The sequence below is a fragment of the Rana temporaria genome, chromosome 6 (genome assembly GCF_905171775.1).
Source record: "Rana temporaria chromosome 6, aRanTem1.1, whole genome shotgun sequence".
Classification (NCBI taxonomy): domain Eukaryota; kingdom Metazoa; phylum Chordata; class Amphibia; order Anura; family Ranidae; genus Rana; species Rana temporaria.
The window spans coordinates 56,931,554-56,945,805 of record NC_053494.1 but is presented as its reverse complement, the minus strand read 5'-3'; the positions used below and the strand labels follow the sequence as shown (position 1 = coordinate 56,945,805).

Genomic DNA, 14,252 nt, shown 5'->3' with positions numbered 1-14,252 from the left:
AGGCTGGAAAACAGCTTTGATGAGGAAGTGGAAACCAACAAGATGGTGGAGGGCTTCTCTGGGATGGAGAGCAGACTGGAAGTGATGTCAACAGCACATCAGGGAGCGAAACTATGCATTTCATGACCACCCAAGCCTCTTTCTCAAGCCAAGACTTTCCAGAATGCAAATGTTAGGAAAAGGTTTCCCATCTCTGATGCGTGAGCCAACCACTCACGGATAACATACAAAAGTGCCATTTCTTCTTTTGTGAGTTGTCATTAATGTTTGTCAGTACATTTAAAGCTGCACTTATTTTGGCACCCCCTGGTGTGTTCTCTTGGTCATGTATAGTGTTTCTATCCTGGTCTGAGGTTCCCTGTTGTGAGACGTCCACTGGAAGCTCTTACTATGTGATGAACCGGATTTTAATTGTCAAAATGTGAGTTGCCATTTGTGTTTTCACCACAATAAATACATTAATATACTACACACAGATTTCACCCTACTGTTCTTCTGCAGAACTAGTTTTATAAATGTCTCCTAGCAGCTGCTTCCATGTACAGACAGTAAGCATTCTGGACCACAAAAGTTTGATTAAATTGCTTGTACTATCTGATTCAAGCTTGTCCTGGAAAACAATACTTGGAATTTGAAATTATAACTTTGACCATTGAAGTAATAGAGAATCTTTTCATTTCAGACACACATTTTCAGGAGTTCCAGTTTAATTTAGGGCTTTATTAATATTCTGAACCTTACCTCCACGTATCCGTCTATTCCATCTTGAATGACTCGCCTTATACTGGCCAACATGTTTTCTTCTACTTCCAAAAGCCACTTTTCAACCATTCCCTGAAAACCAAAATCAATTTTTTTGTTTCGTAATTTTCGTCCAAAAAATAAATTTATTTAGTTACTTCCGAAATTCGTTTTTATTTATTTTGTTTAGTTAAAAAATGCATTCGTCCGAAAATCCGAATTAATTAAGGTCAAATCTGTCATTGAAGGCTTTTGGTGTCTGTCGAATGTTCTAAGAAGATTTGACAGAGAAGCTAAACAGTACGCCACCGCAATCGTACATTTCCAGTCAAATGTTCCGCCTACAAGCTATAGAAAAATTCTAATGTTGTATGGCACTAGTAATAATTATATTTATAAATTATTATTACTGGTCAACCAACATTCAAATTCTTCTAAAGCCAATAGGCAGAGCATTTGACCGGAAATGTACGATTGTGGCGTCTTACAGTTTAGCTGCTTGTCGAATCTTCTTAGAACTTTCGACAGACACCATAAGCCTTCAATGACAGATTCGACATTTGTTTTTTGCTGTTTTGTCGTTCATGTCGAATGGTCTACCCCAACACTGTCTCTATAATGTCGAATCTTTTCTCTCTATGTAGAATAATCTTGGACTAATAGAGTTAAGGTTAGTCACATTCGACCACAGGTTCGATAGACACAGATTGCTATTGTCAACGTCATGTCGAATCTTCTATCTATATCGAACTGTTGTAGCAATGAAAATAAAGCATTTTTTATGTCGGATCTTTCGGATATCGGATTCTGCGCATTCGTTTTCATTTGTTAAAATGATAACGAAAATACCCGAAATTCGGACGAAAATGCATTCAGACGAAAACAAATGCACATGTCTAGTGAAGTGAAGTGTTGTACATGTCAGTACAAACCAAATGATAGTTCATATTACGTTTTAAGGGAAGAACATCTTCTGGCAACTTCTCTATATTATGTACAGTATATCACCATAGCTTATACTACAGTATAATTTAGGGAAAATTGAATAGTAACAACTACAGTATATAGTGTGACAATCTGCCTTGGAGGCACAGTATTAGTACTGTCAGGGCTGTCTTAATGAGAGGGCACACCTGGGCACTGCCCAGGGGCCCCAGCTGCATGGGGGGCCCCTGCACTCTCCCCAAAGCATAGATATCTAGGGTGTAGAGGGGTCAGAGTGCTGGGGGGATATCTGGGGAGTAGAGGGGTCAGTGTGCTGGGGGGATATCTGGGGCGTAGAGGGGTCAGAAGGCTGGGGGGATATCTGGGGCGTAGAGGGGTCAGAGTGCTGGGTGGCATCAATCTAGCAGCTTTATCACTTTATGTATGTGGTATTTGCTGTACAGAATGATTGTTCATGTAGTTAATGTGGAGCTCCACCCAAAAGGGAAAGCTCCGCTTGTCTGCCTCCTACCTACTTGATGTCTGTTTACCTGCACTGTCTCCATTGTAGGGGCCCCAGAGCATTACTTTGCCCGGGGGCCCATGATGCTATTAAGACGGCCCTGAGTACTGTACATGGTAAATGTTGCTGTGGTGTTTTTGCAGATAGAAGACAGAGACAAAGACTACTGGAAGGAGGAAGAAAATACTAATTTTATTACGCTTCACCATGAACACCATAGATTTTATTAATAGAGTTATCCAAAGTATATAAATGTAGCAGATCGAATGGTCGATCATATGACCATGTAAACTGCACCATATATTCACATTTTATAGTCATTTGTTTAGTAAAGGTTTAAACTTCCACAGTAATTAGACAGCAATTGGTAATCAGGAAACTCTCAAAATAATGTTTTGGCTCACCTACAAGTATACAAGTTATCATAAGAGAGCAAGTCTATGACCTTTACTGACAGCATTAGGGGAAAAATAAAGGTTGACCAGATTAACACAAACTTGGCACATCTCATAAAAACTCATGACCCACTACCAGTGCTGACCTCCCTAGGGCCCTAAGCAAAATGACATGGCACATGTTGTAAAGGAAAACATTTTTTGCCTAAAATTAATGTCTGCAAGGTAGACAGACATAATAGTGTAATGATTCTGTTAAAAAACGAGTAAATACCTTTTAAATTCCTTCATCTATATCACCTCCGGCATTCTAGTTTCTGTTCTCTCATTCACTTCCTGGTTTGCATCGTTCGTTCATGTAAGAACTACATTTCCCAGTATGAATTGCAGCACGCCCAGTAATTCACACCTCCTTGAAGTCTCTAACACGTAGAGAGCGTCCTGCCGCACAGATGTAGTTCCCAGGAGGGGGTGAGCATGTTACTGACCACCGCAGTAAACCCTCCCCCGTCACGGTGGTCAGTAAAATCAGACAAGCAGGAAGTGAACAGAACAGAGAAGAAATAGTGCAACTTCTGAGCAAAAACGAACAATGAGGAAGTGAAAAGAGGAATGTCTGCAGGTAAAGGATGCTTATTTTGAAAAAAAAAGTGTTTTCCTTTACAATCCCTTTAAATTGAGAAGCGGGGGGTGCTGACTTCTTACCTCTTCTGTCATGCAGCCAGCGAGTTAAGAAGCGTGGTGAGGGGGCGAAAATGACTTCTCACCAGGCGGGGCCTCTAGTAATTTGGGGGGCCCTTCGCAGCTTGGCGGGGCCCTAAGCGCCTTGCATAGTGAGCCTATAGGGCGGATCGGCCCTGTCCACTACATACCAATGAGGATGAAACCATTACCTCTTATTTTACCTTTGCTCATGCAATTTTATGTGTCATTGGTCTGTTGACACAATGATTAAGTAAAGCTGTTATTCAATAAGCAGATCAAATATTTCTACTTGGATACTACAATGTGCACCATCCTTTCTAAGTAATTCAGCAGCACGAGCATTACCCTCATAACTGCATCTAAACACCATGTACATTGTGCCTACTGGATTCCTCAGATACTAGATCTGCAGGTAACTTAAATTGGTTGGCAGTAACTTCCAAATATGGAGGTAATATCAGCCAGTGATCATTTTGATCTACAACAGTTAAGGTCATCATTATAGTAAATGTGAGTGGTGATCATCCATAGGCATGTGCAAAAGGGAAAATTTCGTTTCGTTTCATTTAGTTTTAATTCGTTATTTAATTAATTTCGTTAAGTTAGGTTCGTTACATGTGTTAAATTCGTTTTCGGAACTCGTTCGTTTTCGACCGAATTTCGAAAAATCCGGTCGAATTCGAAAAATTCTCTCTTCGAATATAATTTCGAAATTCGATCGGAATTCGAAAAAAAAAAAAAAAAAAAATTCGAATTCCAAATCGAAAACCCACGGATGAAATTCGATCGGAATTCCAAAAAAAAAAAAAAAAAATTCGAATTCCAAATCAAAAACCCGCGGACGAAATTCGATCGGAATTCGAAAAAAAAAATCGAATTCCGATCGAATTTCGTCCGCGGGTTTTCGATTTGGAATCGAAAAACGTTCGTTCGGATTCGGTAAATTCATTAATATTGCAATTCGAGAATTCGTATGCATCCGAATGTCCGAATAATGAAAAATTCGTCCGAATTTCAATTCGGAACGAAACGAAATGCACATGCCTAATCATCCATTCTTCTCCCAAGTTTGTACTTAAGTAAGAGTATGACATCATACGTCACACCACAGGGGTGGGCCAGCCAGGGCTGTATTTATAATTTGTACTGCACTAGATTTTTTTGAATATTTGTATCTGGATGGATGGTAGTGGTAGATAAGACCATTATAGGGCTAAGAACTTTCAAGTAATGGTTTGATCTAGGTAATGCTTTGTGTGAACTAACTCATAAACTGCATCCACATTTAACCTGCTCTGAGACCCCTTTACGTCAGTGTGTCAATGGCAATGTAGATTCATTATGCTGCTCAAGGCCATATACACTATAATACCAACCGTTTTGGGATGCATGCCTTTACACACACATCCCAGTTTTAGTCCGCAGGGTTCAATATTGAGTTGGCCCACCCTTTGAAGCTATAATAGCTTAAACTTTTCTGGAAAGGCTGTCCGCAAGGTTTAGGAGTTGTCTATGAGAATGTTTGACCACTCTTACAGAAGCGCATTTGTGAGTGCCATGACACTCAAAATTGAGCTCAGGTGCATGCTGTTTCCACTGATCATCATTGAGATGTTTCTACAACTTTATTGAGTCCACATGTGCTAAATTCAGGTGATTGGACAAGATTTGGAAAGGTACACACCATCCTATACAAGGTCCCACAGTTAACAGTGCATGTCAGAGCACAAACCAAGCCATGAAGTCCAAGGAATTGTCTATAGACCTCCAAGGAAGGATTGTATTAAGGCACAGTTCTGGGGAAGGGTACAGAAACATTTATGCTTTGAAAGTCCCAATGAGTACAGTGGACTCCATTATCTGTTAATGGAAGAAGTTTGGAACCACCAGGACTCTCCTAGAGTGGATCGCCTGGACAAACTGAGCGATCAGGTGAGAAGGGCCTTAGTCAGAGAGGTTATAAAGAACCCAATAGTCTATCTGATAGGACTCCAGCAGTTCTCTGTGGAGAGAGGAGAACCTGCCAGAAGAACAACCATCTCTGCAGCACTCCAAGAATCAGGCCTGTATGGTAGAGTCGCCAGATGGAAGCCACTCCTCAGTAAAAGGCACATTACAGCCCGTCTGGAGTTTGCCAAAAGGCTCCTGAAGTACTCTCAGACCATGAGAAACAAAATTCTCTGGTCTGATGAAACAAAAATTAAACTCTTTGGCCTGAACGGCTAGCGTCATGTCTGGAGGAAACCAGGCACTGCTGCTCACCTGGCCAATACCATCCTTACATGGTGGCAGCATCATGCTGTGGGGATATTTTTCAGTGGCATGAAGTAGGAGACTAGTCAGGATCAAGGGAAAGATGAATGCAGTAATGTACAGAGACATCCTTGATTAAAACCTGCTCCAGAGTGCTCTGGACCTCAGACTGGGGCGAAGGGTCATCTTCCAACAGGGCAACAACCCTAAGCACATGGCCAAGATAACAAAGTAGTGAGTATGGGACAACTCTGAATATCCTTGAATGGCCCAGACAGAGCCAAGATTGGAACCCGACTGAACATCTCTGGAGAGATCTGAAAATGGCTGTGCACTGACGCTCCCCATCCAACCTCATGGTGTTTGAGAGGTCCTGCAAATAAGAATGTGAAAAACTGCCCACAAATAGGTGTGCCAAGCTTGTAGCATCATACTCAAAAATACTTGAGGCTGTAATTGGTGCCAAAGGTGCTTCAATAAAGTATTGAGCAAAGAATGTGAATACTTATGTACTGTACATGTGATTTTTTTTATTTTTAATAAATTTGCAAAGTTTTTTCACATTGTCATTATGGGGTGTTTGTAGAATTTTTAAGAAAATAATGAATTTAATCCATTTTGGAATAAGGCTGCAACATAAAAAAATGTGAAAAAAGTGAAGAGCTGTGAATATTTTCTGGATGCACTGTATGTGTATTGGTGTTATATTTAGCGTTGCATCAAACATAGTGGTCAATCTTTAATATTCTATTGATAATTCAGGCACATTTTTAGAATTTTCTTTCAAGCCCATATTTAAAAAATATTGTGGGTCAGTATCGGGCTATAGGGTAATAGGAAACAGACCCAAAGCAAAATACTGGCAATAGTATCTTTCTTTTTCTATCCTTTTTGTGTCACCTGACCTTCTTTGGACATCAAGAAAAACATGAGCACAACTGGCAGTGGATAGGGCTACTGCTAGCAGCAGGAGGAGACACAAGTTTCAAGCTACTCAAGTAGTAAGTCTCGACATTTAAGGAACCATATCACATGAATGTTATCCAAGATTTTAAAACAAATGTGATCTAATGAAGACAGAATGCAGTCTGATGTTTATACAGAACTTTGGGCTACAGTTCACAGATCAGGAACCTGCAAAAAAAAAGCTAATTTGATCTTGCGCTTGTCCTGTGACTCCTTTCTGATAACCTCTGCCGCTATACACCCTTCCAGTTGTGCTGCTGGTTGTACTCAAAAAAAGGTCAAAGACAAATAAAGTAAAAGTACTACTGTACATGTCTTAATATGTTACCCATCACTTGAAAAAGGGCACAGACAATGAGCCAGTTCACACTAATCATTATCCACATCTAATGTTGTACACGATCAGAATTTCCGATGAAAAAAGTCATACGGAATTGTTTCATCGGATATGTCGACCGTGTGTGTGCCCCATCAGAGTTTTTCCTTCAGAAATTCCGATTTAGAAAGAGAACATGTTCTCTTTTTTTTCAACGGAAAAAAAATCGGAAATTCCGTTCGTCTGTATGGAACTCAGACGGAGAAAAAAAACACGCATGCACAAACAAACACATTTGGTGTGACAGTGTGTATGCAAGACAGCTTGAACGGAATTCCGTCGGAAAAATCCGTCTGAGTTTATCCCAACGTAAATTCCTATCGTTTGAACGGGGCATTAGTATCACTTTTGGGCTCCTAACCTTACACTGGTCTCATATATCACTGCTAACTATTCTCAGAATAAGAGTATATTACTAAAACTGCATTGCACCACATTTATGCGCTTTAAGGCTTTACCTCATCTCCTTAGCTAGGATGAAATATAATCTCTTTTTACTTAAGCAATTCTTTTGCTACTTTTAGGTCAGGAATAATATGTTTTATTATGTATAGTAAAAGCTCCTGCATACTTACATTATTTAGCACTCATTCTATGGCATTCTGCCATAAGAAACAGTAAGTATGCTTATCATATGAATTCTGAAAGCTGAGTGTGCTATAATTCAGTATTCGCAATAAAATAATGCATTTCTTTCTCCCAGCGTGCAAGCTAAATAACCACAGCAAGTGTGCTATACATAATGAATAAAATAAAGAATAATTACTTTTGCCTTTGCTGGATAGATCTTCTGTGTTAAGGGGACAGTTTCCCTCTCAGAGCTGATCATTCCAGTGATTTCTAAGTCATCAGTAAACTCCAGTTTGGCGATTCCTTCAAAACATTTCTTTAGGTGAGGCTGCACTCGTAGCGGGTCCTTTGTTTCAGACAAGATTTCCAAAAGTTCATCATTTGAGAGAAAGAAAAACCTGTATGATATCAATAAAGAAATTAGGTGAAAAAAGCCATAGTAGATATTTTGTTTAAGAGCAGACATATAAAATGCCTGACTATGAAAATTGCACTTCAAGCAGAGCTCCAGACTCCTTCAGAACAAATTAAAAGCCAGCAGCTACAAATACTGTAGCTGCTGACTTTTAATATTAGGACACTTACCTGTCCACTGCGCCTTATGAATAACCCAGCTGTGAGGAAAGTAAGAGGGGGGCTGCGGCAAACAAAGCCAGAAGTAGGAGCGGGTACCTGTCAAAACCAGATCCCTGATCCCCCCAAAAGGTGCTAAATGTGACATCAGATGGGGGGGAGGGGGGGGAGGCAGACAAGCGGAGCTTCCCCTTTTGGGTAAAGCTCCACTTCCAGACCCCCCACTGTATATATACGTCCTCTTTTTAAACATGGATATCTCAGTAACGGCAGCAGCTGCTGCCACAACTGAGATATCCATGTTTTCAGCGGGCGGCCGTGTAAACGATAACGGCGGTCTCCGCGGCGGATTCGCCGCGAGATCGCCGTTATCGGTGGTGGAAGAGGGCCCCCCCCCCCCTCCCGCCGCTTTTCCGCGCCCTCCGCCGCTTACCGGAGCCGTCGGTAGCGGCGGAGGAGATCCGATGCTGCCGCCTGGAGAGTGAGGACTTGAGTGAGGGGAAGATGGCCCCCACCCGTCCTCATAGCTCTGCTGGGCGGAAGTGACGTCAAAACGTCAGTCCCGCCCAGCCTCTTAAAGAGACAATTTTTTTTCTGTCATTTTTTTAAATGACAAATTTTCCTTTTTTTTTTTTTTTTTTGCATTTAAGCCTAAATATGAGATCTGAGGTCTTTTTGACCCCAGATCTCATATTTAAGAGGACCTGTCATGCTTTTTTCTATTACAAGGGATGTTTACATTCCTTGTAATAGGAATAAAAGTGATAATTTTTTTTTTTTTATATTTTAGTGTAAAAAATAATAAAATCAATAAAATGAAATAAGAAAACAAAAAAATTTTTTTTTAAAGCGCCCCGTCCTGACGAGCTCGCGCGCAGAAGCGAACGCATACGCGAGTAGCGCCCGCATATGAAAACGGTGTTCAAATCACACAAGTGAGGTATCGCCGCGATCGTTAGAGCGAGAGCAATAATTATAGCCCTAGAGCTACTCTGTAGCTCAAAAAATGCAACTTATAGAATTTTTTAAACGTCACCTATCTAGATTTTTAAGGGTAAAAGTTTGACGCCATGCCACGAGCGGGCGCAATTTTAAAGCGTGACATGTTGGGTATCATTTTACTCGGCGTAACATTATCTTTCACAATATATAAAAAAATTGGGCCAAATTTATTGTTGTCTTATTTTTTAATTCAAAAAAGTGATTTTTTTCCAAAAAAAGTGCGCTTGTAAGACTGCTGCGCAAATACGGTGTGACAAAAAGTATTGCGATGACCGCCATTTTATTCTCTAGGGTGTTAGAAAAAAAATATATATAATGTTTGGGGGTTTTAAGTAATTTTCTAGCAGAAAAAACTGTTTTAGTCTTGCAAACACCAAATCTGAAAAACACCTGAGGTCTTTAAGTGGTTAAAAAAAACTTGCAAGCCAGGGAAACCAATCAGTATATTTGTTAGTTAAAAAGTTAGCAAGTGCTGAAGCCTGAAAGTTAGAGACTTATATTTTAAAAGAAGATGTCAACAATGGCTGAGTTTATTGCTTTTTTTGTAATCTTTTTGTGTTCCAAGGTCATTGGTGCATAGGCCAAATTTGGCAACATTAGCATATGACAATTAACTTAACAAATGACTTCAATACCTGAATAGGTTTAACTTTTTGTTATACATATGTATAGCTTTTTTTTGGTACTGTATTGTATTAAAAAAATACCTCTGTTTTTATTATGATCTGACAAATATTTAAAAATCTAAAAAAAATATCTTTAGTATAATTCTTATATTTAATTCATGTATTTTTTTTAATAACTGTATATGACAGTTAGACCATTAACCGCTTGCCAACCAGCCGCAGCAGTTTTACGGCGGCAGGTCGGCTCTGCTGGGCGAGATCACGTAAATCTTCGTCATCTCGCCAAGCAGCAATAGGGCGAGAATAGCCAATTTGTTGTCGGAATGTCCGATCGTCTGGACGTGGCATTAGGTGCAACAGCAGATTTTTTATCACCACTCAAAACTGAAGCCTAATTCCAACTGACACTTTGTAAGCAGTTACGTCAACAGATTTTTTTTTTCCTTTTGGGATAAAGGTTTTATATTGTACATAAATAAACAAAAGCTGACCAATGTATGCACCCCTGTTTGTGATAAATGGTTTGCTTCAACCCTCCAACTGCTAAATCTGCAGAAAAGCTTGGGCTGTTGAAAAACAACTTACTGTCTGGTTTGCCGGTTGAAAATAAAGGAAAGAGATTGAAAGAATTGGTAAGCTGCAATTTAATAAATGTTTAATTTTGAGTTTAATGGCACTTTAACATATCGTTGGGACAGGGCATCACGCTGGGGAGTGTTAATAAAAGACTGTGGGGGGGAAGAGATAATTAGTCCTTTTAATCTGGCTGCATGCAATGGTGTCTCTGACTGAATATAAATAGAATAGATTGTTTAGGCAAGCACCACTGAGTAGTTGTAGATAAATCTGAACTAGATAATTAATACAGAGACTGTACAATGAGATTGAAGGACTAGTATAGGTATGATGTTTACTTTCAAGCAGAGCTTTTTTTCTCAGAAAATAGGTGCAGGAACTCAACCACGACCCCGTTCAGATTTCACAAACAGTAGAAGGATCTTAAAGGGGCATTAACCACTTCCAGACCGCTGTACGACTATATACGGCCTAACTTTAAAGATACATATCTCGGTAACGGCAGCAGCTGCTGCCACAACCGAGGTATCTATCTTTACTGTCAGCGGTTCTGGTAACGATAACGGCGGTCTCCGCGGCGGATTCGCCGCGAGATCGCCGTTATCGGTGGCGGGAGAGGGCCCCCCCCCTTCCCCGCGCCCTCCGCCGCTTACCGGAGCCGTCGGTAGCGGCGGAGGAGATCGCGACCGTTCGGGAGCTGAGCGGGGATGAGACTGAAGGAAAAATCTCCTTCGCCCGTCCCCATAGCTCGGCTGGGCGGAAGTGACGTCAAAACGTCAGTCCCGCCCAGCCTCTTAAAGAAACATTTTTTTTTTTGTCATTTGAAAAAATGACATTTTCCAATTTTTTTTTTTTTTTTTTGCATTTTAGTCTGAATATGAAATCTGAGGTCTTTTTGACCCCAGATCTCATATTTAAGAGGACCTGTCATGCTTTTTTCTATTACAAGGGATGTTTACATTCCTTGTAATAGGAATAAAAGTGATCATTTTTTTTATTTTATTTTTTTCCAGTGTAAAAAATAATAAAATAAATAAAAATAAATAAGAAAAACAAAAAAATTTTTTTTAAAGCGCCCCGTCCCGACGAGCTCGTGCTCAGAAGCGAACGCATACGTGAGTAGCGCCCGCATATGAAAACGGTGTTCAAACGACACAAGTGAGGTATCGCCGCGATCGTTAGAGCGAGAGCAATAATTATAGCCCTAGGCCTACTCTGTAACTCAAAAAATGCAACCTATAGAATTTTTTAAACGTCGCCTATCAAGATTTTTAAGGGTAAAAGTTTGACGCCATGCCACGAGCGGGCGCAATTTGTAAGCGTGACATGTTGGGTACCATTTTACTCGGCGTAACATTATCTTTCACAATATATAAAAAAATTGGGCCAAATTTATTGCTGTCTTATTTTTTAATTCAAAAAAGTGATTTTTTTCCAAAAAAAGTGCGCTTGTAGGACCGCTGCGCAAATATGGTGCGACAAAAAGTGTTGCAATGATCGCCATTTTATTCTCTAGGGTATTAGAAAAAAATAAATATATAATGTTTGTGGGTTTTAAGTAATTTTCTAGCAAAAAAAACTGTTTTAGTCTTGTAAACACCAAATCTGAAAAACACCCAAAGTAGAGAAGTGGTTAAATACCATGATTGCATTACATACAGAGTGCAGAGTTCAGATGGTTACACACAGAGTGCAGAGCTGTCACTTGTAAACACAGAAACCAGACTTCTGTGTTTACAAGTGATTATGGTGAGCAGGCACCAAAGGGTCTGAGCCAGAAGTGGTGGAACTGAGTTCCCCCAAGTTCCCCCTGAAAAAAAGCCCTGCTTTCAAGGCCTCCAGCACACTTGAATTCAAAAGCGCTGGTTCTTTTTTTTTTCTACCTCTAAACACCCCTTCATGCTAGCCTGTCCATGCACGCTATAGCCATTTACAGGAGTTTCGAGGCAGTGGTATTTAAAGGTAGAAAAAAAAAAAAAATTGCGCACAAAAACTGCCTAATACGCCTAAATGCGGTTAAATGCGTGTAAGCGCTAGGTATGTTTAGCCCTTGAGCGTTTTTTAATTTCAATGTCCAGAATAAGACCCCTTTCACACTGGGGCAGCATGTGCGGTGGCAGTATAGCGCCGATATTTTTAGCGGAATTGCCGCGGTATTCGACCGCTAGAGGTGCGGTATTAACCCCTGCTAGCGGCCGAAGAGGGGTTAATACCGCCAGCAATGCACCTCCGCAGAGGCGCATTGCCGGCGGTATTACCGCGGTGTCCCATTGTTTTCAATTGGAAGGAGGGGTGAAGGAGCGGTATACACACCGCTCCTCTCACCGCTCCCAAGATGCTGCTTGCAGGAGATTTTTTTTCTCCCACCAGCGCATCGCCTCAGTGTAAAAGCCTTTGGGCTTTCTCATTGAGAATGCTAGGACCGGAGTATTTCAGGCATTATTTATGCGCTATTTTTAGCACTAAAACGCCTAAATTACTCCTCAGTGTGAAAGGGGCCTAAATCAACATTCTAATTAATAAAAAAAAATGCCCAGGAGCTTGATGCACCTAATCTCACCTAAATGCATTTGCAAAAAAGTTTTTTAAGCTGCTTTTTGTCTGCCAGAAGGAAAGTGTTTAGAAAAGCCTCAGTGTACATGAAGCTCAATAGTTTAAAATAAATGACAAGTTCCTTTGAAGTAGTCCAATATTTTTAAATCTGAAAAAATATAAAAAAAAAACAGCACAAATGTGGTACATTTTATTTAAAATAACGATCAATGAGGACACATGCTTAGGCTAGGTATGGGGAAAAGAAAAAAGTACTAAGTCTTTGTTGTAGACACAAGAGATTATTTTATGATTTCTTCTCAATAGGCACTTACCTTGGAAAAAATAATCTTTTTTTTTCCAAATAGGAATTTAAACCTTTCTGAATTTCTTCCAAGAGGATATTGGATTCCTGAAGCCTTTCTAACATGTTCTGCTGTTTTGTTGCGATAAGCACTCTGGTATCTTTCACCTGATAAAATGAAGACCCCGATAGTAATGAGAGGTTGTTTTGTGCACTGAAAATTACACATTTTGTCATAAATGGCTTTCAAATGCATCATTACTCAACAGCCCACTAACTTGGCCCTTGGAAGATTAATCACTCAGTTCAGTTGAAGGTGGGCTGGAATTATACAGGATATATATGTGTAAGAGGAAAATAATAAAGGAAATTAATTATTTTATATACAGAATAAATTCATGTCATCAGGGTGTTGTGGCTTATGATGATCATATATTTTAAGCCAAGCTCCAGGCCAAAGTATTTTTTAACTTTGGATACATTGAGGAAAGGTAAGAAATCACTTTGGAGAGACTTTCCCTGACTTCCTATTTTGATATGGGTAAACAGCAGCAATATAGTCCTAACGGTTAAAGCGGAGTTCCGGCCACAATTTCACTTTTTAAATATAAATACCCCTGTAATACACAAGCTTAATGTATTCTAGTAAAGTTAGTCTGTAAACTAAGGTCCGTTTTGTTAGGTTGTTACAGCATTTAGACACTTTATAAAATAGAAATTGACTGGGGCCATCTTAAGTGTGGGCATCATGAAGCCAGACTGTATGACTTCCTGGATTTCAGCCTTGCAGATCTCGCACATGCTCAGTGCTGCACAAGCAGTGTAATAGGTTTCAGATCAGGTTTCAGCACCTGTACTGTCCAAGTCACATGATTCTTCGAGACTGGGGAGTGCACAGACTCCTGGAAAGTTACACCCACTACTTTCCCAGGAGTCTGTGCAGTGTAGGTTAAGCACCTAGGTGCAGGAAGAGGGAAGATTAACTATTCAGCCTAGCAACAACACTTTGAAGGCATCTAAAAAAAAAATTCAGCCTAGCAACAACACTTTGAAGGCATCTAAAAAAAAAATGTTTTTTCTTAAAGGACTAATGACATTTTTTTAAAACTACTGATGTAATGTTATATTTATGGGTGGAACTCCACTTTAAGTGAGCCTTTAAAAAAATAAATGCACATCATTTTGC

The 14,252-nt window shown here is 40.0% G+C and overlaps 1 protein-coding gene across 1 annotated transcript in view; it reads right to left on the bottom strand.

Moving 5' to 3' along the window:
• DNAH3 (dynein axonemal heavy chain 3) overlaps positions 1-14,252 on the bottom strand; it is a 483,492-nt gene that overhangs the window by 247,336 nt on the left and 221,904 nt on the right. The window contains exons 23-25 of the mRNA XM_040356847.1: positions 13,098-13,234; positions 7,650-7,851; positions 742-834 (exon numbers count right to left, since the gene is read on the bottom strand). Coding sequence (XP_040212781.1) covers positions 742-834; positions 7,650-7,851; positions 13,098-13,234 — 432 coding nt within the window. The remainder of the gene's footprint in view (positions 1-741; positions 835-7,649; positions 7,852-13,097; positions 13,235-14,252) is intronic.